The 26,292-nt window shown below is 35.9% G+C and overlaps 1 protein-coding gene across 1 annotated transcript; it reads left to right on the top strand.

Annotated features, from left to right (window-relative positions):
• The first annotated feature begins 234 nt into the window (after positions 1-234).
• LOC149963339 (urocanate hydratase-like) lies at positions 235-25,847 on the top strand. Its single transcript, XM_090180460.1, has 21 exons — positions 235-452; positions 7,502-7,632; positions 9,194-9,347; positions 10,413-10,603; positions 11,776-11,842; positions 12,444-12,587; positions 14,013-14,101; positions 14,197-14,259; positions 15,405-15,513; positions 16,118-16,188; positions 16,248-16,345; positions 17,681-17,756; positions 18,055-18,087; positions 18,752-18,840; positions 19,518-19,588; positions 20,307-20,405; positions 21,074-21,173; positions 21,744-21,825; positions 22,559-22,607; positions 23,224-23,274; positions 25,281-25,847. Exons 1-21 carry the CDS (start codon positions 324-326, stop codon positions 25,482-25,484), a joined length of 2,100 nt encoding a protein of 699 aa, XP_090036586.1. The 5' UTR covers positions 235-323; the 3' UTR covers positions 25,485-25,847.
• Positions 25,848-26,292: the final 445 nt, after the last annotated feature.

Genomic DNA, 26,292 nt, shown 5'->3' with positions numbered 1-26,292 from the left:
ACTCGAAATCATTAATATGCTTTACTTGTTTTTATCGGTAAATGGAAATTAGTGGAAATTAGTTGGCGCCATTGGTGCGGCAAAGTAAAAATATAAGAATTAAAAATCTCGCCGAAACAGCCAGCTTCGAAGTGTTCTATATTTTTTCGGCGGAAAGATATGAACTTAACGTGATATGTCTGTAATAAGAGATATACGAGATATTGGATTATTCTTGATTAGATTGCTCTCTACTCGTTGTCACTGTTAGAGAGGAAACGCAGCTTTCTTCCGATCAAGAAACGGCTCTTTTCGCTCAAGTTTTCGTGGAATTGTAACGTAAAATGTCGGACCTCTCTGTGTTGTCGAAGGGCCTTCCTCTGAACCCAATGCCCCTGCGCTCCAAAGTGAGGGACCCTTCGGTGCAGCATTCCCCTCCCAGGACTAACCCGTTGTCTCCTGCAGAAGAAAGGGTATGCAACGCGCATTTCATATTTAATATTTATTATAGCGTGCGGAAGAAATGACCGAAAATTAGAAAAATTATTAAAGAATTATTTATGCTCGAGGGTCGTTCACAAATTACGTAACGCAGTAAGGGGGTGAGAGGGTTTGTATTATCGTTACTAATTTTTACAGGGGGACGCGGAGGAGTCCCCCAAATACACATATCATAAGTTTATACCGAAACCTAAATTATCATTAGTTTTAGTCTAGAGGTAAAAAATTAAATAAAAAGCTTTCATTTCGAAATAAATTGAATCCTTTAAGGCTATTTATGTTGCTACGTAATTTAAAGAACATGGGGGTCTTTCCAATTGTTTCTCTTCGATACATGGGTGAGATTAGTTTTGCGTTATTATTTTGTGCACAGTCCTTCGTACGAACCAAGCCTTAGAAATATATCTCATTGTAAGGTGTTTTAAGTGAAAAATCGAAGAATAATTGTGTAGAATATAATTGCATGATATCACAGAGAGTATAAACGTGAGGTGAAAAGGTCCACACAAAATGTTTGTGGTCGAAAATGTTCCTAAATATATTTTTTGGTACAGTCTTTAAAACGTTGTTTGATCCGTTGGACCAATATAAATAGGGGTTCTCATTTTTCACTTAAAGGGAATAGAACCTCCAACGCGTTCTTTATGAAAGACCCCATCAATTTCCATTTATCCCTTCACAATCAGCGATTATCAGCGCCGCAGGTGTGGAAAGCCATGGGAGGCAGCGGACAATATTGGAACCCTCGGAGGGCGACAAGAAATATCAGAGGTTATATTCCCTTTAAGTTACTTTGACAATGAATTGTTTATCTTTGAATTATGTTTTAGTTGATATTTCCTAGTTATTTAAATTATATCATTCTAATTACCTAACATTTTTAAATTGTTGTTTTTTAATAGCCCTTGCATTATAAATATTCCGGTAATTACAAACATCAAATAATATATTTGAATATTCACATTTATCAAATAATTTCGTTCTAAATTATATATGCAAATAGTTCATGATTAAGATGTACTGTATGCATACATTATTTGGTTTTAACTATATCATTTTGCATGGGCATTTCTCTCAATATCCGAAGTTTGACCTTGGACTAGTTAACAATAACGACGTTTCGGCTCCTTTAGAAAACGCTTATTCCTATCTCTCCCTGAAGAAAAATCTGCAGCAACTGCGCATGTGCGAAGGCATTACATGGAGCGGTCTTGTTAGGAAGCGTCTGCTGCTATTTAAATATACCCATGCCTTTAGATACCTTCGTGCGAAGGTTTTTAAAAATCTTGCATGCACTTCCGCCTTCGTGCATACCCAGTCACTGCGTATTTCTCTCGATAGAGGGATGGGAATAATCGTACCTGCGCTTGCGAGGAAAATTCAGTGCCACCGAAAAGTCCCCGTAGTTATTTAGTTCAAGGCTCGGTGTTCAACAAAAATATCGTACCCAGATATTAAACATATCGGTTGATATATATAACCGAACTCGCGTCAGAAAAATTCCTTATTCCAGTCTGTAATAAACGCAGTTTTCCATAATTTTATAATACATTGAACCAATTAATATAATAATATAAAGATTTCCTAAATATTAATTAGTTAAATATTTAATTGGTAGAATATTAATTTTTTTGTTCAATAAATTCCTCTAATCAAAAACTGAACTTAGCCTTGAGTGTCAATATAATTTTAAACGTATTTTTCTTGTAAATGCCTTTTTTTCCCAACTTCGAAGACGCGTGGCGTCTATGTCGTGGTTTATCTGTATAACGAGAGGAAAAAATACATTTATAGCCTTGAATGTTTCTGTAATTCGATAGCATCTACAGCTACCGGCAAAATTAAAGATAAACTTATACTTTATCAACCGTCTTTGCTCTGGGGCTGGGTTCATTTAGCTCATTTTTGAGCCAGTTTGATTGTTCATTTTCTAAATGAGCCCTATGCTTTGAGACTTTGAGAGGAAATCTGCACAATACCCTTAGTAACATAATGACCCTAAATATAGCAATTCCTATTGTGTTAATGCTCATTTTATTACCGAATCTATTTTTCGACTTTGACAGTCTAGCACAGTTCGACTTCTCTTGCAACCCAATTGAGTATTATTTTTTCGTCCTTGGAAGTAGCATATTTGGCCTTAGGCATGTTAGGTTCCTAGGGAGCTTTGTGCTGAATTAATTCTTGATTGCGTAATAGCTCTGAAAAGCAGTTCCGTAATAATTTTTGCTAATTTTCATAGTTATTTTAAGGCCCGTAACCAGCCACCAAAATACGGGGGTGCTAAATTTTTTTGGGAGGCGCTAATTTTTAACTCCCACTCCTGATATTAGTAAATATACCGAAATTAGCTATTTTTTGTTATTTTTTAAATTATGAATTTCGATTACATTGAAAACAGAATATATTATTAAAAATACACGTAACCGATGTTGGTAGTTCAGTAATCGATTTTTTTTGGGGTCGGTCGGGTTAGGGATGCTCAAGTATTCATTTGAGGGCGCTGAGCATCCCCTGGCAACCCTTTATACGGGCCTGGTTATTTTTATAATTTAACTTATGATAATACGTTTATTTACTTTTTAGTGAGTAACATGAAAATATAAAAATTTAACCCAAAAACCTGTTTATTGTGTGGTTTTACTAGGGGCTGACAGTAGCCCCACCAGGAATTTTCTGCACGTAGGCCCAACCTGATTTAGAGGCCCCACTTTAAAGGATTTTTTTTAACAAATTTAAAACTTTGACATGATTTAAAAAAAATTCCCCTGACAACTCTTCGATTTTATTTTTTCCCAAATTCGTCGACCACTAACCTTGGGTTTTCTTTTAATCAATTCGTCAACTCACGATTTATCGACAAGTGTAGCCAGACTGGACGTGTTTCTATTCTTTTGAGTGAACTGAAACTTATTTCAGAGATATTATTAGCCACAGTGATGAAAGAAAGAAACAATTTTATAGTATTTAACTAGGTCAGGGAACCCAGCAGCCATTTTCAATAAATAGTGGAAGCAGTCGATTACACTGGTAAATTTCTTGGGAATAATTAAATTTAAGGCTATTTTCATTTAGCTTTTTAACGCAGCAGTTCGAATTGAAACCAATGGAATGTGTTATACGATATCGTTTTCGTTATGAAAGCTTTCCGAGTTAGAAACAGACGCCATTATACCTTTAAATAGGCCAGAGTTTTCCAATAGTCGAAATTTTATTTCTGAAATAAATTTATCAATTAATTCGAAATGGGTGGATCTCATCTGGTCAATCAGGGTTTTTGCTACCGTTTCCCTGCTCCCCGTTGTACACGTTACCACACTAGGTTTTAGTCTTGTTAGTGATTATTTTACGTTTCCGTAAAGTTATCGGTTCGCTGATCAGGTAATGTAATAAAAGCAGATTCTGCGACTTTAGTAGCTTCTACCCAAATTGAATCAAAGCGTTCCGAGTTCCTACATTCGTCTAAGGTCTTAATGGTAGCTTGGCAAATGGCAACGGCTTTCGTTAAAATAACCTTACAAGTATTTCGACAGGGAATTCGTTAAGCCTAATACTTCGTATAGTGCGACAATTAATATTAAGTTGTTAAAGTTATGTAATTGGGATATATTCCCACAATACTCAGCAGCCTCCTTAGGTTTTCCGTTTTTCAATTAGATTATCTAAAGTTAAAATACGCGAATTAGTAGTTTTGTGCATAGGTGGTTCCTTTTAACTCTCTAAGGTTAAAACTACGGAATCATCCGAATCGAGTTTATTTCTAAAAAAACAAACACCTTTTTTTTTTACTCCACCACCAAGTGCCGCAGCTTTGTGGCATTTTAAGTATCTCATGTAGCCAAGATCTTTTTGGGAGTTTTCAAAACATTCACTTCTAATAATCGAATTGCTTTGGAAATTCTATATAGCCTGAACCAAACTAAGTAGTTCCCTAACTGCCTATTTAGGAGCAACAGTCAACTAAAACTAAATTTAAGCGATGCGCGTAGCAATGTACGAAAACCCTCACTACTTTTACTTGTACACTCATTACACTTGCCCCGTCATAAGTCTATCCAAAGCAATTATCCAGTTTTAAACCACCCTCCGTCAAAAGATTTATAATTGCCAAGCTGATGCTCTCAGAATCGAACTTATGTAAATCTGTGAAGTTTTGAACCCTAGAAATCTTTCTACGAGACCTTTTTCTATTCTTTTCGAATACAAACGCTTAACTGCTCTGCCCCTGCATTCTTTCGGGTTTCATCGGCAATTACAGAGTAAAACCCAACGGATTCGATGACCTCTTCGACAATCATTCACCTTACTAAATTTGCACAAATGCCAATTATTTCATTTTGTACAGTGTTGTACATGTATTATGGCATTATTTGGCTTTTAAATCGGGACATTTTCGTTTCAAAAGTTCTAAAATTTCAATAAAATTTCCAGAGTCCAATTTTGCCGGCAGACGTTTTCCCCTGAAGTGCAAAATCTTGTTGAGAACAAATTATGATTTCCACGTGTGCAGATAGTACCTCTCTCTTTCTAGTTACGACAAGTCTATGGTGGTCATTAACCTGGCACGCTATTGATCCACGAGATTTGAATTCAGTGTAGTCTAAATACATTTTATAGGAATGTTGACGAGGATATTTATTCGAAGTGAAATGTTCTTCGAAATTTTTCGCATATTTTTCCAATCTTAAAATCCGTTCACAAATCCATTAGCTCTACTGCTTAAAAATGACGGCAACAAAAGCAATAAACCGCATTCTTTGCAACTGAATATCCAAGAATTTGATATCTGTCGTACCAGGAAGAAATGAAACGGCGATTTTTCCCACCAATTAAAGTTTTAGGTAAAGGATTGAGTTTAGGTTGAACTGGAAGGCAATTCTTATCTAAACTAATATCCAACGCGTGTAAGCGCACTTCTTTTAAATTGGATGAAAATTGCACATCGGCAGAGATAGTAGGGTTTCTAATAATTTTGGCTTTAATACTTAGCAGAACTGATGTTTGGAAGAACCTCAGAAAAATTATCACCTTCGAATTCTAGTCCCTCTTTGTTTCCCAAGCTTTCCCCAGAACTATCATTATGGTTCTTGCTTAACGATTTCAAAAACGTTTCATGGCGCCTTTCTGACTGCTAATAAAACTATCTCTCTTCCGCTTCTGGATTTTTTGACCCCAGATAAAATGACTGGCCAAGCTGGCTACATGAATCTACATGGTGGTGAAAAAACCGAAACCAAAGCACGAATCCCCAATGATAACTACCGGAAATTGCTTCATAGATGTCAAGAGGTAGTATAGGTGGTAGGTGTGAGGGGGATTGGGAGGATTTGCTCGATTTCTCCGCCAGATAGCGTAGATCCTCATTTTGATATCTCCTTCGCCTGTCTTCTGCTGAAACCATGGGCCCTTATGCTCCATTCAAACTTAGGGGGTTGGTGATAGTCTTACAACTTTACAAATAGACGAGATAGCCCCTAACTGTCATATTTATAAAATGTTTACTAAGACCTTTATTACTAGACATTCCTTGAATCAACACTTAATGACAGCGTTGTCCTTCCATTATCATTCTGTTATCGCTCCCTAATTATTTTGTAATCAACCCGTTAACACTCTGCAATCTTTGTAGTGATCACTAATTACCATAAATGCATGCATTTAAAAAATCAATATCCTCATTCATTCGGATTGGAGGGGTTTCGTTATTATGACGTTGGTCACGTGCCGTCCCTCAAAAATTGTTTCGATGAGCAACGATTTGGCTAATTTCATTGCAAAGGCTTAAGCTAGTAGTCCACCAGAGGTTACGTAACCGTATCGAAAGCGTTACGTCACTTCCACGTCGCATGACGTTCTATCTGCGATTTATTTACGTTTCAAAAAGCGCACGTCCATTACCTCTGATGCTAATATGTAGACGCTGATTTTCAACAAAAATAAAGGACGCCATCTTTCGGTTATTTTACGTTCTACATACGGTTACGTAACCTCAGGTGGACGACTAGCCTTAGCGTGAAATTTATTTCTTTTTTAGTACGCATATACGCCTAAATCAAATTCAAATTTCGTAGGGTGGGTGGACATTTTTGCCCACCTTTTAATAATGGCAGATTTTGGATTCAACGCAAATAAGTTAATAACAAATTCCTTTATTTATTATGATCAATTGATTTTATAGTAGTTTAGGTCATTTTATGAAAATTGCAAAAACAATTTCTTCGCCTGATAATACGCCCATTCGCGGAAATGTTTTGAAGTTTGAGTCAACGAGAAAAGCTTGTGTCCAGATTGGCTTAAGTGATTACGTAAAACGCAAAAAGGCACCGGCAATTCTAGCCCCCGATGGTAGAAAGGGTAATGATATAGTTCGATATTAATGGTTGAAATCAATACATTCACGTGATTAGGTAATGGGTGTGCTCACATAAGTTACATCCTAAAATGTTAGGTCAATAACGTATCTGTAGAGCAATATGTCCATGCTGTTGTCAAAGTCCAACTCGAAAGTCCACCCAGCCCACTCAGATTTCGCTAGCCCCCTCCCGTATTCCGACTTCTCAATCTGGACTATTCAAAGGAGTATGGTTTGAGTTGGATTAGAGACTAAAGAATGGACTCCATAAATGCCAGCCACTACTGAGATATTCACTTAGTAATTCGACTAAAAATTATGTAATTGGAACCGCTTTTGAGGTTTTGTCAGACTTTCCTTTAACGCTAAATTGTCCTGCTTGGTGAATGATTCAATGGTTTATCAATTACTTTTATCAGGAATAATTTCAAACATCAGAAAGATGCTACTAGGATTTCAAACGAATGGAATTTGTAGTATAAGAAGATGATTACTTTTCTCTAAGGAATATGCTTTTGATTTCATGATATTTTATGCGACAGACGGAACTAGACCAAAATTATTTCATTAAAAAGATTGTTATTATTTGCGATTTAATTTGGAAAAACTCGTTTGTAAAATTAATATATCAAAGTAAAAAAGTAAAATTAATTTTTAATCCAATTTAAGAGAGCATTGATGAACGCTTTGAGGTACTTCCCAACGGAGCTTCACAATGAACTTGCTTCAGAATTCGCTGAAGAACTGATGAAATATGGACACATCTACATGTATCGGTTTCGACCGACCATCGAAATGAAGTACGTATATTTGACCATTATTTGCGAAAATCCGTTAAAATAGTTAACCAAGCAATAAACCTTTTTCGAGCAGCATTGCGGAATGGAACAGGGTTTTATAAATGTTATTTAATTTATTGAGGTGAGTCAGATGCAAAAAATAATTAAATAAAATTTTAATATCGAAACATAAATTGAATATTGAAGTTCACGGTAATAGTTAGTGTAGAGAGCTGTTGGCTCGCGTGGTATGAAGGACTTGCCACCACCCTCCTACGCATTGTAACCCGGCCACTTGTTTAAGGTATTAAACGTCGCTAGATGACTTGGCCTAAGGTGGTGCCTTGGGTATTAGTCTAGCTGATAATTTTTATTATCATGCGCGGTACATCAGGTCGTTAACTTCCAACTCTTTCAAATCGTCTATGCCTTTTAAAGTTAACATAACATATCGTATTTCTGTCGCACTGACTGAAGGGCCCAATATTGTCCTCTTCATCTGATGGCTTTTGAAATTTTCGGCGCTACTGAAAGGCGAAGTGGGCAGTGGCCAGAGGACCCCGGTTCGATCCCAGTTTGTAAAATTTTGTGTAAGTGAGCTGTTGGCTCGCGTGGAATGAAGGGCTTCACGACGCTTTCTAATGCATTGTTACCCGTTGGATATTAGCCTAGCTAGCAGATTTTGTTGCGGAGGAAATCCCTTATATTAATGGGGTATTGAATTTAAGTAAATGAAAAAAATTATGAAGCTGCTGCAAATGGAGAAAAGGATTCTTTAACGCCAATTTTCGATTGAGAGCAAGGTCTATTGAATATATCAGAAGAAAATAGGGGGAAGTACGCTTCTAGTCAGCTTTGGAAAGGCGTCACTTTTCACGAATTTTCGCGCCAAAACGGTTTAGCGGGAAATCGCGGATGAATACATCGTTTAAAAAGTCATTTTTCTTAAATTGAACAATTGTAACATATTGCCCTTCTCATTCTCTGCTATTTGAGCTAAGGCGTATTTGCTTTCGTCGATTATAGCCGTGTTGAATCAAAACAAAAGTAGGACTACTTTTTCAGTTTGGTTTATTATGCGTAAAAAGGCGTTTTCGTGGGTCACACGACGACTTCTACGGCTCAAAGCTACAGATACGTACTTCCCCTATTTTCTTCTGATATATGAAGACTCTCAAAATTAGAAATTGCGTTTACTTCGGCAAAATATTTAAATTATTGATAGGAAATTTAAAATTGATTATTTTTAATATGCTCTTCGTTTCTCTTAAGATTTATTTCGAAATATGAAACCAAAACGCTTTTTCGCTTTATTTATCGCCATCAAACCGACAATACGAGAGAAAAGATCAGTAGCTAAAGTAATTGTCTCGTCCATGTAGACGAAGTTTTATCACTCTTTTTGAAAAACGTTTATGGTTAAATGATGAAAGATAAATGGAAAATATACCGTTAGTCACAATTGATCGCTTTGTCCTAGTTTGATATTTTCGGCATTGCTTGCAATGTTAGTGGTAAGTTTGTTGCGGAGGTAACCCATGCAACGTGCGTAGATAATTCTTATTTTTTAATTTGTTTTCAGAGCGTATCCTATAGATGAGTATTCGACCAAATGCAAGGCTGCTGCGGCAATCATGTTAATGATCATGAACAATTTAGACCCACAAGTAGCTCAATATCCTCACGAACTTGTCACCTACGGGGGAAACGGACAAGTCTTCTCCAACTGGGCTCAGGTATTTAGGTTTACGAAATACGTGCGATACCGATTTTGAATATCATGAATGAAACCATCGAAAAACGCTTGCTCTGACGGAAACTTAAAAGCAAATTCAATTAAAAAAGAATAGTCGATTTAAAGTTGTGTTTAAAAGGGAATGTACAGGTTTTATCTTAACTCCACCAATTAAATATGAAAAAATAACGTGTCTTTAGAACAACAGCCAAATTCCAAACTCCTACCGATGATTTAACGGAAATGAGAAGAGCCATTTGTAAAACAATAATTCTGGGGCTCTGATAACACATTGAATGTAAAATAATTTACAATTTAGAGAAAGCGTTTGGGGTTTAACATTTAAATTCCCTAAAATAACACAGAAAGGGCATCGAAATCGTCTTAAAGGGAAACGGCCAAGCTTTTCCAAATATGGCCTTATTTTCGTATCAAACGATTAACAAGACGTTCAATATACTAACACGTACCTTTTTTTGTCTTAAAAAATAGCTTTTGGCCTAAAACGTTGAAACGAAAAATAACGCCAGGTGTTTGGGTTTGAATTTTCGCCGCCATCTTAGGGGCTGCCGCCAGCGCCCCTAACCCCGTACGAGCGATTTGCGAACTATCCTAACTTTTAAAATCTCGCAATTTAGGCTAAGGTATCTTATAACTGGAACGCACCTCGCGTGCAAAACATATTTTTTGCGTCTACAGCAGCGCACGCTTTTACGTTGTTTTTCTGTCTCACCGACTTCTCACCAGGTGTCGCGGTGGACGCGCGCTTTTCGATTTCCCGAAAATTGTTTATTTTATTAAAAATTATCCATTCAATATTTTTGACGCGGTTTTCGCCATAAATTTTAGTTTTTATTGGGCTATAGGGCTATCTAACTGGTTAAAGCTTGACCGTTCCCCTTTAAGGGGCCCCAAAAGAAAGTAAAAAATAGGAGGCCTACTTACTTGAGCAGAGTTACGTAAAACTAAAATCATTGCGCCAGTATCGCAGACCCCATGAAAGTCGTTATTAATCGAGATAACTGTACTTTAGAAATCCGAGAGAAGGATAATTTTTGTCTTTTAGTTTTGGCTCGTGATGGAATATTTATCGAAAATGACGGAAGAGCAAACGCTGATCATGTATTCAGGACATCCTCTGGGCCTGTTCCCCTCAAACCCTTCTTCGCCTAGAATGGTCATCACAAATGGAATGGTCATTCCCAACTATTCCACTCGACTAGATTACGATCGAATGTTCGCTCTAGGGGTTACAATGTAGGTACATCCTCAAATATTGAGCTCTTTCTTTTACTTCTATCCCGAATGTATTAATTTGTATTATGAACATCGAACTATACCCTTTCTACCATCTGGGACCAGGATGGGTGATGCCTTTGTGCTATCAGTCTGATTATGTGTATCACACTACGTTTGTAATAAAATCTTGCCACCTTAACGACGGTGAGAAATCTCGTTGGTCATCTAACATTTGCTGGCGATCAAGGCCTATTAAAATTAAAACACTTTCGTAATGAAAACTGGCGCTTGTTTCGGCGAAATAATGACAAATTCTAGACTTGGAACATAAATGGACTATTTAAGCTTCGTATTTAGTTTAAAATTTTAGAAATAAAAATATTATTTATTGCCATCAACGGAACCTGATAGTCATTATGCCAACAAAGATTTATAAACTAGTAGCGTGTTTTAGTATCTGAAGTTTGTTAAATCTAGGAGCAACAAAGTCAGCACCCCACACAAATAGGCAGCAACCCATCAAAAGACGTAGACGTGCGTTTTCTTGTGTACATTTTTTCATTTGTTAGACGGTTTAGCGCCTGCTGCCGTCGGAAGGGCAAAATTCGGAAATTGTTTTCCCCCTTTCTGTAAAACGTTCAGCGTAAAGGTTTTTCCTTAATGAAATTTGTACGCAACACTGCGTTAGTGTGTTTAAAGGCTAGCTGCGTTCTCCTTGTGTTTGTTGCTCCTAGGTTAAATCGTCTATGTAGGCCAGGTTTGAAAGGCCTTAAAGCCAATGAGGAGACAAGTATATGTCGCTGACTCCATTCTCAAAACTTTTCTGGAAATGCACATTTTAAAAGGCGAATGAAATTGTAATTCTTAGAAAAATACCCATATTAGTACAAATTCAGTTGATAGCCATAAATAAAGGTATTTGCTGTTCATATTTTAAATTATGGCTCAATCGATAAGTGTTTAAAAATTTACGAAATAAATTTCGTGCTAAGCTGTGGCAGAAAAAATTACGAAGTTTCAAAACCTTGCCTGACAAAACCTTTTCTGAGCGGTGGCGCGTGACCAACGTGACAACAACGAAGTCCCTCCCATTCTCGCAAATGAGGGCAGACTGCCCAATGTAGTTCGTTATTCATGGTAGAATTAAATAAAGTCAAGCTACTATTTGATTATTAGTGTTTTCACAATAGGTACGGGCAAATGACTGCTGGAAGCTATGCGTACATCGGCCCACAAGGAATCGTCCACGGAACCACTGTAAGCAAATTTTTTTTATGGAAATTGTTGATGTACGGGCTGTATAGAAAGTAACCCAACATTCAATGGAGTGGTGTTGTGGATAGATATTTTCTAGATGTACCTTTGGAGAGCACATAATTTTTGAACTTTTGCCATAAGAAAATGCGGCACCACCTATTTAATTATCTGTTTAATACCTACAATAGAAGGAACTTAAGTTCATTTTTTCACAGAATTTTTCCATTTTGAAATTGAAAAAGGGAACGTCCCTATTTTGCTACCATTGAAGATGTGCGTTTCAAAAGATTTTTTTGTAAATTATTGGAAACCTAAGCTACTAAAAAGTGGTTTGTTTCCGTTATGTCGTTTTGAAAGAACAACCAATACGGAAATTTTACAAATCTTAAAGCGTACGAGAATTCCTTTCAAAATTTCGAAAAAGTACGCAAAAATAATCGAATTTTGGATATTTATCAAACAATATTTTATATTTATCATACATCGGGCTTGCTCTTAGTATAGCAGTTTATCAAGCGGGGTATTTATACGATCGTACATTATTATTTGAAATCGTAACTCGAAAATAATTCCAAAATACAAAATGAAATATCTTTTTCAGTTAACCTTGATCAATGCTGGAAGGAAGCATTTGGGAACCAACGACTTGAGTGGAAAGGTCTTCTTGTCTTCTGGTCTTGGCGGAATGAGTGGAGCCCAAGCGAAAGCAGCTGTCATTAGCGGATGTATCGGTGTTATTGCTGAGGTGCGTGTTTTCACTTACAGATTATTAAGACACCTTTTTCATTTGTTAAATGTTATGATTTTCGAAGATTTTTAAGTATATTGCATTTATGCAGATATAACAAAACTGTACTTTTACTATCTTCAATACCAACACTTTCAATTATAACGTTGCCACTAAAAGCAGGGAAGTTTGAGCAATTTTCTTGTTTTCAAACCTATTTTACAATTATACGTCAAATACTTATTTAAACACGAAACCCTTCGGAACACTTGTGTATAGATTTTTATTGCCACCATAATAAGGATTACTTTGGCATAAAAACAGGGTTGCTACAAGTAAAGTTTCCACAGCCCCGACTATGCGAACAAAATTCATTGTATTTAAAAAGACTGATCAGAGTAGTTAAAGACATTGTAACACAACATCTAAAAGATGTGAACCGCATGGAAATACAGCTGCCTTGTTGCGTATTTACGTTACTGATGATGCCACTTAAACATACTTTATTACAAACTGTCAGTTAATATATTTGAAACGAAACATTTTCCCCACAACGAACACAAAGAAATTGACTAGAAATGTTTCTAGAAGTATCTAGCAAAGTAGTTTTATTTCTTGTATTTCGTGATATTAGCAGGAAGAGGAGGAAGCGTTAGTTTCTAAAATGACACGTTATGTTTAGGTTTCCTTTTTGAAGTATTTTTTATGAATTTATTTAATTAAATTAAATTAAATAGATTCATGTATTTATTTAATAATATTATTAGAGCTTTTTATTCTAATAATATTATAACGGATTATTTATTATTTAATAATAATAATATGGTAAACACTGACTCAGGTTTTCTTCCAAAGTATCATCGAGGCTTCGCTTTTCAGAGATTGTATGTATAAATTGTTTAAAACCTCACAGGCACTCGATAGAATCGCTTTTAAAAGATTCCTTCATTTCGTATTTTTATGGTAGAAATATTTATAAATTTAAACCTTATTTTTAACAAAATAACGATAACCATACGTCATAAATAATTTCGCGGTTATTCTGCTCCCGTGAACTAACATCATTTCCGAATTCGTTATTATTGGCATAAAAACGTAAATAACTATGGCGCGAAAATAGGCTCTGCCCGACGTTCTCTCAGAGTATACCGTGGCTAATGATAGAGTTGAATATTAATGGGTTAATTAGATTCATGTCGATACTTAGCCACGTAAGATATGGAGATAGATTCTTCTTTCGTAAGACATATTATATACTTTTGGTTAAAGTAAAGGAAACATGTAATGACATTGCTGGCTTTAAACAATGTCAGCCTAATTTTTTTGTGGCGACCTAAGGTATTTACATCAACGCTATTCTGTACCAATGCAAAACACAGAATGATTGCAATTGAGAAATAAGACCCTTGGCAGGAACGTACGTTAAGCCTTTATGTTTTTCAGGTGAACAAAAGTGTAATCGATAAGCGTTTTAAGCAGGGATGGGTCCGAGAAATTGTCTATAGCTTGGACCATTTGATGAGACGAATCAGGTAAATTATTTCCTTGCAATCGCCGCTTTAAAGATGATCCTACTTTTCAGTGAAAGAAAAATTAAAGTTAGTTTTTAAATTATTTAAAATTCCAGAGAGTCGAGAGCTAGGAAGGAGAGTACGAGTATTGCCTATCATGGAAATATCGTCGATTTATGGTACGTGCACTATTATTATGTTATGATTATATTGTTATTAAATAACCATAACAGCATTTACACCCAAAATAATCAAACTGGCCCTTTTATTGGAAGTCTATTAAATATCTCTTACGAGTAAAGTAACCTTCTAAAGCTGTTAAAATTGAAACATACAGACCTTGTTTCGCGCCAAAGCATGGAAGCTACCATTGCCACTTACTGCGTCCGCCATTCTGGCTCACCTAGCAGTGATTAAAGGCGGGGATTTTAGAAATTTCCCTACAGTCATCCTACTGGCTTCCCTTTAGAGTATGAACGGGTGAAATTTTTTTACCAGACTTAAAGTACGTGGATATGGGTGCGAAACCTTACTTATTTATTTCTTCATTTTTCTAAAACCAACCATTCTACGAAGAGAAGTAATGATATCTCAATGTGGCGCTATTATTCGATTGATAATATTACTTTTTATTCGAAATTTGTCTGGAGATTTTGAAAATATCAAATTAAATGATATTTTTCTTACCGTACAAGTTTTACTGCGTACTCATAAGCAAACCATAATAGTAATTTTCCCAGTCATGATTTGTAAAAATCGTAGCAGCCCCATTTTGGCGGCCAAAGACGCAGACACAGCATCATGGCTGAGCATTATTCCCTCACCCACCAATGGAAATTATAAAATCACGTGACTGGCATTAGTACTTATTTATAAACCATACTTTATCAATGTAATTATTAAATTACCTCTTTTCCTAAAGCTATTTAAAAAAAGCAGCGGGAACCGAGTAGATGTGGGTGGGCAGGAAAAATAAAAGGGGTTTTCCGTTTCTTCGTAACCGGTTTTGAAATTTCAAATTGTTAGGCTTAGCACAAATTGGGCGAAACCATTCTACTGCAGTGGCGCGCGGCTCTACTGTTGAGATTTTGTGCTAATTTTAATAACTTTTAATTCATTTTCGACTGGAAGGCCAATCTGCTCCAATTTTCGCGTCTTTTGTTCAATTCTCGAAGACTGATTGGTCCGAGTAACTCGGTATGCGCATATTTTTAGTTTTCCGAGAAAGTGTTAAAATTGTTCAATTTAAAACTATAGATGTGAATTTCATAAAAGTTTAAGAAATGTTTTTCAGAGCATTGATTAATTAATTTTCTAAATTAAGGGAAAGAATATTAAATGAGTACAAAACCACCGGAGAACTTCTGGTGGAATTAGGATCTGACCAAACCTCTTGCCACATGCCTAATAGTGGCGGATACATTCCTGTACAGGTAAGCTGTATACTGTCCAAACTTAAACAGAAAAACATTCATTTAGAATATAGATTGTAGCCAAGAGTAGGAAGAATGACGACATGTTGAGATGATACCCTATCATCAGGGGCGTCCCCAATTGGTTGGGCATGGGGAGGTTCCACCCCAAAGTTTGGAAGAATGGCCAATTCAGGTCTAGTTGGCCAAATGAAAGTGTGTCCTACCGTAGAGTTTTCAGCCCCCGCCCCCCAAAATTTCAACCGGAATACCATACGCCGAACTCAAGACTCGAGAAAATAGGGAATAAAGTTGGGAAATCAACTGTCCACCCTACAAATCCGACCCCTTCGGTACGCCCCTGACCATCATAGTCGATTTTTCCTACGACACGAAAGGAAAACGTAAGCGACGTGAACTTAAATCGAGTCCTAAGACGTCGATTTTAGGGAACCAATGATATGCTGGACTGATTTGATTTTTCTTGAGGGGGATTGGGGCAATGCTAAAAGTCGTTTCAACGTAATCATTCCCCATCAGTAAAAAAAACCTCTATTTTGTTAAAGCTCAAGTCATTGTCCCAGGAAGCAAGTTTTTCTTTATTAATATAATTTGAAAATTTCAGTTGACCTACGAAAAATCTTTGGAAATCATGAAAAACCACCCCGAAGACTATAGAGAGATGGTTCATGAGAGGTTAGTCGAAGCTCGCTTTTAAAAAAAATATTCACAAGTTGAGGAAGTTTTTAATTTAGTTTGCGGCGTCACGCGGATGCCATCGGGGAACTCGCGGATGCTGGGATGTACTTCTTCGACTACGGAAATGCCTTCTTGTTAGAAGCGCAACGCGCTGGTAAGTTCGAATTCACCTGTTACTACTTATACCAAAAGTATATAATAAAGTATATCCCTGTACTATCTTAATTGTATTAGCTTGAATTGGTTCCCTCTGATTTTTTTAATGGGCGATATGTCATACCATGATTTTATTCATATATAACTATGAATATAAAACGTTTATCGAGCGCCTTACTACGATGTGGCTTTCATAGAGGCAGGACTACGTTTATCGTTTTACATGCCCTCTCCAATTGGCCCGAGAATAGCCAATGACGAATCGGTAAAGCTAGAGCATCATAGGCAAGTTGTCATTAACTATTTTAGAACCAATAGACGAGGTGCTCTTCTCGTACTAGGTGGTTCAATTTTCTCTTTGCAACAGCGACACTGCCATGGGGCTGAGCGTAGAGTCCTAACCCTGCTAAAATCAACTACCGTGAATCAACCATGACTGTATAAGAATAAATTCATGGTTAGGCTATATTTCCTTGAACAATATTTACATTTAACATCGTTAGACGAAGTGACTCCCATTGAAAAGTATCTCAGCCTCCGAAGGCACATATTTCATTGTGAGATGGATACTTCTCTCGTTCACGATAAACTTCTGGTTACAGAGAAAACTATTTCCGAGGTTATTTTATTGCAAACAATTTTCGTTACCAAAGTATAAATTTCATTTACCAAATTCTTCGTTAGCCGTAGTTATATATTGGGTGTTACACTCATAACCATATTTTTTTATTAATTGAAGTTCCTTTATCTTCCTATCCACAAACTATTTATTTGATACATCGGGAGCCGAATTTTTGCATTGCTCCCAACCCCCCTCATACTTCCACTAGAAATAAAATCAACCTCGAATCTCATTGGTTCCCTAACTAGGGTTGTCTGATTTAAATCGCTATTTAAACCAAGTGATTTGTTGATTATAATTCAATGTATTTACGAAAATGTACAAAAGTAGGTTCTTTAGAAATTTCAATTCAGAGAAAATTCAATTAAATTTTAGTGATAATTAATAATTCAATTTAATAAAAATTAATTTAAAATATAGTTTACGTTATCATTGTACTCAAATTATTTAACTTTAAAAAATCAATAAAAATCTGATTTAAATCAAATAAAACGATTTTTTTAATTTAAAAAAATCCAAAAAGTCAACAACCGTGTCTCCAACTAAATTGAAGCACACAACAGTGACGCCACTCCTCTACCCTCTCCTCGTTCGTGCCGTCATGTCTCAATAGGAATATTCTCCTGAAATAAATCCTTAATCTGATATTAACAGTGATTTTATGAAAGCGCATATTCCTTGATAAGAAAATTTTTATACTTCTTTCAATAGGAGCTTACGTCTCATCTGCGAGTACAGGAATGGGACTCTGTTTCAGATATCCATCTTACATTCAAGATATTATTGGGTAATCATGTCTTATGTGTTCTTTATTTTCGAATTAAATATCTCTTTTCTCTCTCTCTCTCGTGTAATTCAAGATTACGAGAAATTAAGAAAAATGGTATTTAAAATTATAAATATCAATGGCAATTTTGATTCTGCTAAGACTTCGAAATGTTAACCAGCGCAATATATTGAGCAAGCTTAAAAATGTATCTTCCAATAATAAAGATGAAAACAATACTCTTTATTCTGAATAATACAAACATTTTTTTATGATTATCGGATATGAACTTTAACTCAAGTTTTTATTTTCATTTTAGAGAAATATTCTCTATGGGATTTGGCCCATTCAGGTAAGCACCGCAATTTTTTTTTGTTTCTAGCCTTAATAAGTCTGGGGCGTAGAAGTGTTGTCACAACTCGGTTTGTAGCGCTAAGTGTATCGTCTGCTATAGCCGGAATATAAAAAAGCATATATTGAAAAGGAAAATCTGTTCACAAGTTTTAAATTAACGATTCAGTTTTTGAACTATGGTTTTCAGCTATTTACTCATTTCTTTTAATCTCAAAGGGCGGCTGCAGAAGCTTTTAGGTCAAAAGACGTACAAATTTTATTACAAAGCGTGGATGCGCCCTTGTGTACAATTATTCTTAATTGGGAATATTAACCGGTTTTAATCTAAAAAAATTATTCAAAAGCCTAATTTCCACAGTCCTGAATTCCTCCCACTCTTAAAATAACGTCTGCTAATAACCCACACCTGACGCTTTTCACCCGCTACCGTAAGAGGGCGTACCGATAGATTTCGGTCGTTAAAGGCCTAGGTATTCTTCTGCCTGTCACTCTTTAAATTTAATTTCTTGCCAAACAGATACCCTGATGGTAGACCAACGTGTTCTGCGGTCGGCCTTCCACCTGGGTATTTGTTGGCAGGAACTCCAGGAAGTTAATTTAAACCTAAGCAGAAGAAAACCTAAGCCTTGAATTGAAACAACCAATTTGAATTTCTTCCTTAGATGGGTTTGCCTCTCTGGCAGCGAAGCAGATCTAGCTCTAACAGACAAAATTGTTGAAGATACAATAAAAAAAATTCTTGAAGAAGGAGGTAAGATTCAATCTAGTTAATTTGGTGGGCTTCAAGTTGTTGAATATGTGACAATTGGGTGAATAATTTTGTATGGGAAAGTTTTTAAGGGGCTGATATTAATTTTGATACTGATCATTACCACAAACTATAATCACTTAGCACCGAGTTCTGTACATTATCAAAGATAATATAGAGCTCGTACCATAGATTCTAAATCACTGTCCCTAGCGCCTAGCCAAAAGCGTTTATCCACTTCCTGCTAGATCTTAGAAAAAATTAGTTACCATGGCCCATTACAGTTATGGAGTCTAATTTTTTGGAGGTTTTATGCCGGAAGCTGGTAATTGCTTTTGCACAAAATCGTCAATCAAGAAGCTCTCTGTTTTTTAATCCAGGGTACATAGTCTATTATACTTTTAACCACACTACGTGAGAGTGTACACCGAAAAAAATATTACCTGGTATAACAATATTCTTGTAAAAAAGGGTCATATATCCCGGATTCGGATTTTTTTTCTAATTATGTATACCACATATTTTTTAATTATATTTTACACATTACACTCTATAATTTACATTATGTAAAAGATTATAAGTGGTCTACGAACTTACTATAAGGTGTCTTAAATATGAGCATCTAAAATCTGTATTTTGGTCTCAACGTTTTTGAAAATATATGATTAAATTGATTTCAGTCCCTGACCAAGTGAGACAACAATACGATGACAATATTAAATGGATTAAAGAGGCTGGGAAAAACCAGTTGGTATGTTTTCGGCTTTATACTTATAAGTATAACTCTTGCATTTAACTGAAGACCGTCCTTTTTCTAAATATTGCTTTGTTTCGAAGAGCCCATTTTTTGGCCAACATTTAATAATGATTAGATTCAAATAATATTTACATACTTAGATCAAGATAATATCTAAGGGTGACGTGGTATATATTTTTTTGATAATCTCACACACCTGACGTCAATGCAACAGTTTTTCTTGAATTGATAGTTGCGTTTTTGCTACGAAAACCCAAAGCACACATTTTTGGTTCGTTTCTCTGTCCTTTCAAAAGTGTGCGTTGGCGAGTCACAGCCCGTCAAAACTAAAAGAAAACCCACCTTATTAGATAGTTCCACCATAAAAGCCTTTTATTTACTTCCCTCCGCAGACCGCACGCGGAGCAAGCGCGCGCGGGGAACAGAGCGCTGTTAAAGCCTGTTATAGCGCGAACAGCGCGTGATTAAAGTCCTAAAACGTCACCCCGAAACAAAAAATGGCAGATTGCTTGGCGGTAAATTTGGCTCGTTTAAAAATTAATTTCTCGTCATTAAAAAAAGATACAATTTTACGACTGATATTTTTGAGTTTATTTAAACATGATCTTTCAAATAGACCCGAGTTTTACCCAACCTGGACGTTTCCTTTAATTTATACGCTTCTGATGGTATCTAGCTGAAAAATACGATTAAATTAATGAAATTTTTTCAGGTGGTTGGAATTCAAGCGAGAATCTTATATGCCGATCAAAAAGGTCGTTTGAGAATTGCAGCAGCCCTCAACGATGCAGTGGCCACAAAACAGACCAAGGTATGAGGCTGCATTTGAAACATTTGACGGAAATAGACTGTTAATAAATACCCAAGACCCTTTCCAAATTCAGCGCATTACTCATACTTCAAACAACGAATTAATTAATCATTCACCAAAAGCCAAACGCACACAATATGTCGCCATATACAGTAACACTTTTCAGAGTACACTATTTACCCCTCAAAGGTTGGTGATGCCTTGGAAATTGAAAAACATAGCTTTGGGTTTCTTGAGAGGAACACATATTTAAAAGTCAGCTGCTTCTCATAACCCCCGTTGAAAATCAATAACTCATACCTGCGATACGCGATATTTCTTCAGAATATACCTCTTCATTTGGCAAATTCAAATTCAAATTCAAATTTATTCATTAATACGTTATTAATACATTTTTAGGCTCTGGCCACCGCATGCAACATATGGCTCAATGCCCATGAGATATACTATTTCTTTCACCTTACAACTCCCAGTCAGTCAGTGAAAAATCTGGCGTATTTGAGATATTAGTTTTCTTCTTATATGATTTTTTTTCACTTGGAATAGACCAATGGATAATCTTTATTTTAGGTTGTCTTTGGAAATTTGTTGCAATTGTATTCGTAACTTTATGAAAATTTCTTCCAATGACTTAAAAATGTTATTGAAGGTAATTTATTTGTTTAAAGGGACCAATATTATTAAGCCGAGACCATCACGATGTCAGTGGCACTGACAGTCCGTACCGGGAGACGTCCAACGTTTATGACGGATCGGCGTACACGGCTGGTAAGTGCGTCTGCTCACTAGCTTACCATTGAAACGGAAAATTTGTTCATATTATTTATTAAACATTTACAACAGCCATTGTAAATTTTATCAAATACTGTTCTCAAAGTGTTATTACGCACGTCTACTTACGTGTGAGTTAAGACCAATATTAAGATATAAAAACTCCACTGAGACTCTGAAAGTAGATTTATAATCCCCTTTTCGGCGACACCCTGCTTTTTTTCTGTTGCCGAATTTCATGCTTATAACGGTCAACCTGTAAACGTAACTTCAATATTTAAAGCTTCGTCATCAACTGCTGTTTTTCGAAAGCAGATAAAATTAACGCTTTTTAGAAATTATAGAAAATGAAGTTACATGCTTATCAATTCCCTTTTTGGATAGTAGGTAGCGGGTCAGTTTCTTTGCTTGAGCAATCCATTTGACGGAAATGGTGTATTGCCAACCGGCAACCCTTATAATTTTCAATGTTAAATCATATTTGTCTATGGTTTCTCACTAGAGGGATATAAGGAGATAAGTATTTTGAATAGCAAATTTAAATTCCCAACTTTAATTTTTTTTAAGATATGGCAGTGCAGAATTGTATCGGTGATGCCTTCAGAGGAGCCACTTGGGTTGCATTACATAATGGTGGTGGGGTTGGATGGTAAGTAAATCCTTTCAGAGAACTATTAAAATTAAATCACAGTAATCCATAAAAAACCACAGCAGAGGTGTAAGCAGAGGTGTAGGAACGTTTGGGAAGTTGGGGGGGGGGGGGGGGGATGTGGAAGAAAGCAGTTTAGTATCGGTGATCTGCATGGCGGGAAGGGACTACCCTGGCGATAAGAAAAATAAAATTGAAACCTACAAACGGACAATTTTATAGATGAATTTAAATTTATAATGAACAAACAATTCAAGATATTTTAGTAAGTTTAAAGTTTATTTGCAGATAAAACCAATATTTCTTAAGAAAACTAAGGACCGTATAATTTGCTGTATTAACCATGTCTACCTTTATATCATAAATTTGAATTTTCGACCGAGCATAAAGTATAAGTGTCTGACCATGTAAATATTATTTTACGTTATTGTTCCCTGCTGGTTTGAGGGGAAGGCTTATAAATTATGTAAATTGTCCACCCCCATGATGCCATCTATCTCACCAAAGCGAATGTGGAACTTGAAGAGGTTCCCTCGATGACCCCTGAAGTCAATTTGTGAGTCCTCAATTGAATTGAAAAGAGCAGCACTTACAGATTAGGCTACCAAATAAATGTGCAAACCGTTAAACCGTTTCAAACTACTACAATTTAAACATTAAACACACGGAAACAGCGAACATAATAATAGTGAAAGTACATTTATAGTTTAAAAAGATTAAAATGTTTTTTCAGGGGTGAAGTAATAAATGGAGGATTTGGTCTCCTCTTAGACGGATCACAGGTACGCTAAAAATACTTATCACGGTAACACTACAATAAGTAACGTAATCACAATAACTATGGAACTTCCTATTGTTTTATCGCTAATTTTCTTACCCAACCTGTTCGACATTGACACTCTCGCCCAGTTATAATACTACTCAATTCGATTGCAAGGTCCAAGTTGGAACTGGGCGAGAATGTTAATATACTACTAACAAGGACGATAATATACTACTAGTATATTATCGTCCTTGGTAGTAGTATATTAACACTCTATTGAGCTCTGTGCTGAACTAAACAGGTATTTCACAATACCGCATTTCAGCTATAATTGCTGCTCATTGTCATACTTATTGGTATTATGTTCGTTTATTAATTTTGCTTTAGAACCAATTATAGCCATAAGCACCGGCTTTTATATTTTTAGCTAAATTAATTATTTTTAGCTCTTATTAATTATTTACCGAGTTCTACAATAATTTGCCAGTGATTACCTCTTAAGTATATTATTAACATATGAGAGGGAGAAAATGTAAATGTTCCTTAAAAAAAGTGGTAATTAGTTCTCATACAACGGATTTTTGTGAATAACATCTGATTTGACATTTAACCGTTAACAAATGCTATTTTTTCAGGATGCTTCTCAGCGAGCAAATAACATGCTGGCGTGGGATGTTTCAAACGGGGTAAGTTCATGGTTATAATATACACTTTTAAAAATACTTACTAGTAATGCCAAAATTAATAGCCATGACATATTCTGGGTATCAAAATTTAAAATATATAATTTAGTCATTAATTACAAATTTAAAGTCATGTTTAAATCACTATACACTTCAACAATTTTTTGTGATTCGTTATATGAATTGGGGTGGTAGATTGGTTTGCACTTTCGCCTTCTGTGTTGATTTGGCCGGTTGTCTTACCACTGGTTAGAGGGCTTTTCTCTAAGCTTTTTAGTTTCCCCTTTCCATAAAACCCTGTAGAGGTTAAAAGGAATAGCCAGAATGAATTGAAGTTACTAAGAATATTGGACTACAGGATTCTGATTCCCATCCTTGCAGCCTTTGTAACTTAAATTCGTCTGCTTTCCCATTCAAGTTTGCTATATGGTATGACCTTGAATGCGCCTTAAATGCAGACGAACTTTCTCCACAAAAGCTGTGAGGATGGTACCAGGGGTTAATGCTACGCTGAAATATTCTTTGTAACTTCAATTCATTCTTGGTAATAGTAAAAGTGCTCGTGTCTGCTTGCCACCAGCCTCCTACGCATCATAACCTTGCTACCTGAATCAATGGCATTAAAAGTTACTCGATGATTTGAGCCTAAGGTCGTGACTTGGGTTATATCCTAACTGATTATTATTATTACTTAAACTCCATTTTCCAGAAAGCCTGGTTTTCACTTGGCGGTTTTTGGCCGAAAAAGCCCGGCGTCGACGGAAAATGGGCGAAAATTTCCGTCGACCCCGGGTGGAAATTCCGTCGGTTTTCGATTTTGTGTCGCAATTTTCATTTCTATTTTTTTCGCGCAGTTGGGCGATTTCGCTCTTTTTCAACCAATTAAAAAACCATTTTCGAAAGGTGACTGTGACGTCAGGGGGGATGGTTAATTTCCTGCCTCTTGCATCCGGAACTCGGCCACGTGCTTTTCTGTGAAATTTGGAACGTGTTTTTTTCTTGATACCCTTGTTGCCTTCTTTTCCAGTATGTTTCTTTCACACAAACCGATCTTACATTACTCATATTTCTTTGAACACGATAGTTCATGTAAAATAACATTAAATTTTAAATTCTTACATGAGCTCTAATCAATAGTTCACTATTATGATCAGGTAAATCATCCATTTTTAGGCCTAGGCTTAAATCTACACTCGCCACTATCAGACGAAAGCCGACGAACTCGCTGCCAGAAAAAAATCGCTTTATTTCCGCACTAAAAAAACGCCAAGTGAAAATGCTAAAACGTCGAACTTTCTGTCAGTGATTTTCCGCCAAGTGAAAACTAGGCTGAAGTCAATATTTTGAAAATAGGCTCCTTCTGTGATGTTCGAAAAATGTATACTCAGCTGGAACGATAGAAAGGGCAAGACAACTAAAAGAGAAATAGCTTATAAATAATACTAAGTTAACTTTTTTAAACCGGAATTGAAATAGCTGGAACAGGTACATTGAAGAAAAAAACCTTTGATCAGTCAGAGTCGTAATTTCGCAATTAACTATTGACATCTTTGCCCAAATTCTACTACAATTTTTCGATTTTTTTGAGGTTGCAACTTGGTATAAGATTTTGGCTACCTAATTTTCTTGTACGAAGGTTCTTTTTAACCAAATTGGTACTTCTTGATATTTCATCTCCCTCAAGCGGCGTTTCTAGTGTCTCGACAGCTTAATAGATGTAGCTGTCGGCAATGAGTCCTATAGCCAGTGCATTAATGGGATTAGAAATAAAAACAGAAAAATATTCTGCTGACCAGCGCTGAGTGGTTTTTAACGTAAATAGCACCTATCACTGCTAGCTCCTGTTTAACCTAGTTTAAGATATGTGAAATTCCTTGCTTCACCGTAAATATGGAAATTCATATTCCTTTTAAGTTCATATCAGATAAAGCTTTTGAATCTTCTGACACAAAGTTAATATTCTATTATGTCCTCTCCCATAAAAATATGTTTATTATATTTGCTATTAGGTTGCTAGAAGGGCTTGGTCCGGCAATGACAGTGCTAATGATGCCATCAAGAGAGCTATGGATGAAAACCCACTTCTCGAAGTGACTCTTCCACACGCGGTTGCCAATGAAGCGGTTCTGCAAGGGGCTCTAGTGAGCTTGCAAAGACGCATCTCTGTACGATACATGCCATCTCCCATTCAAGATCAAGATGATGGGGTTTAAGAAACCAACTAAATTCATCATATCATTTCAAAATACGTTACTAGTAAACTACTCTTTAATATCGAAATGTTGAAAATATTTCTATATATGTATAAAATATGTTAATTTCAAAAAAAGATTTATAGATGCAAAGCGCGTGCATACAATGAAGACAAAGTGTATTACCTTCGTTTATAGAAAGAAGAATCCTTAACGTTAAAAACTTAATAAAAGAGTGGTTTCACTATGACAGCGCGTGGTATTTTTAAAACTCTTTGCTCAAATAACCCTTAACATTGGGATTAAAGCCAAAATTTAACTATGTTTTCCATAGAATTCAAATTGGTGTACCCAATAAATGACTGAAGAAATAAACGTTTTCACCTGTGTACAGCTAGGCTTTTAATTATTTAAAATATTTACCTATGGTTCATACACCTATTGGCAAACCCATTTTTCATATATTTCCAGGTTTTTCGACTGTTTTTTTTCCTAATTACTTCAGTAGCAAGACCACCTAATGTTTTAACACAAACATTTCCTAGTATAACTCTACATATGTCATTGCTAACTTAACCAATTTGTTCATGAAGAACTTTATGGTGACTAATTTTATGATTGACAATTAAACTCAATTAATTCGATATTTTTATAAGAAGTAATTAAGGCAAAATTTAATGAGAATTTTTTTTAAATTAAGTAAATTTGTACTCTTTAGCACAAACTTTCTGAACCCTCATAAATTTCCGTGCTTGTTACTAAAATTTTGAATTTTCCTGACTTTTCTGTCGATAATCTATAGTTCTCTGATTCTTCCAGGTTTGCAGGT

Source organism: Leiobunum rupestre, chromosome 1 (assembly GCF_980474605.1).
Source record: "Leiobunum rupestre chromosome 1, qqLeiRupe1.1.hap1, whole genome shotgun sequence".
Taxonomy (NCBI): domain Eukaryota; kingdom Metazoa; phylum Arthropoda; class Arachnida; order Opiliones; family Sclerosomatidae; genus Leiobunum; species Leiobunum rupestre.
This window is presented reverse-complemented; position numbering and strand designations above follow the sequence as displayed.

Excerpts from the sequence above, each read along its gene's own strand:
- LOC149963339 (XM_090180460.1), top strand. The coding sequence starts at position 324 with ATGTCGGACCTCTCTGTGTTGTCGAAGGGCCTTCCTCTGAACCCAATG. Across the intron at positions 7,633-9,193 it reads CGACCGACCATCGAAATGAA|AGCGTATCCTATAGATGAGT; the intron begins GTACGTATATTT and ends ATTTGTTTTCAG. Across the intron at positions 9,348-10,412 it reads TCTTCTCCAACTGGGCTCAG|TTTTGGCTCGTGATGGAATA; the intron begins GTATTTAGGTTT and ends TTTGTCTTTTAG.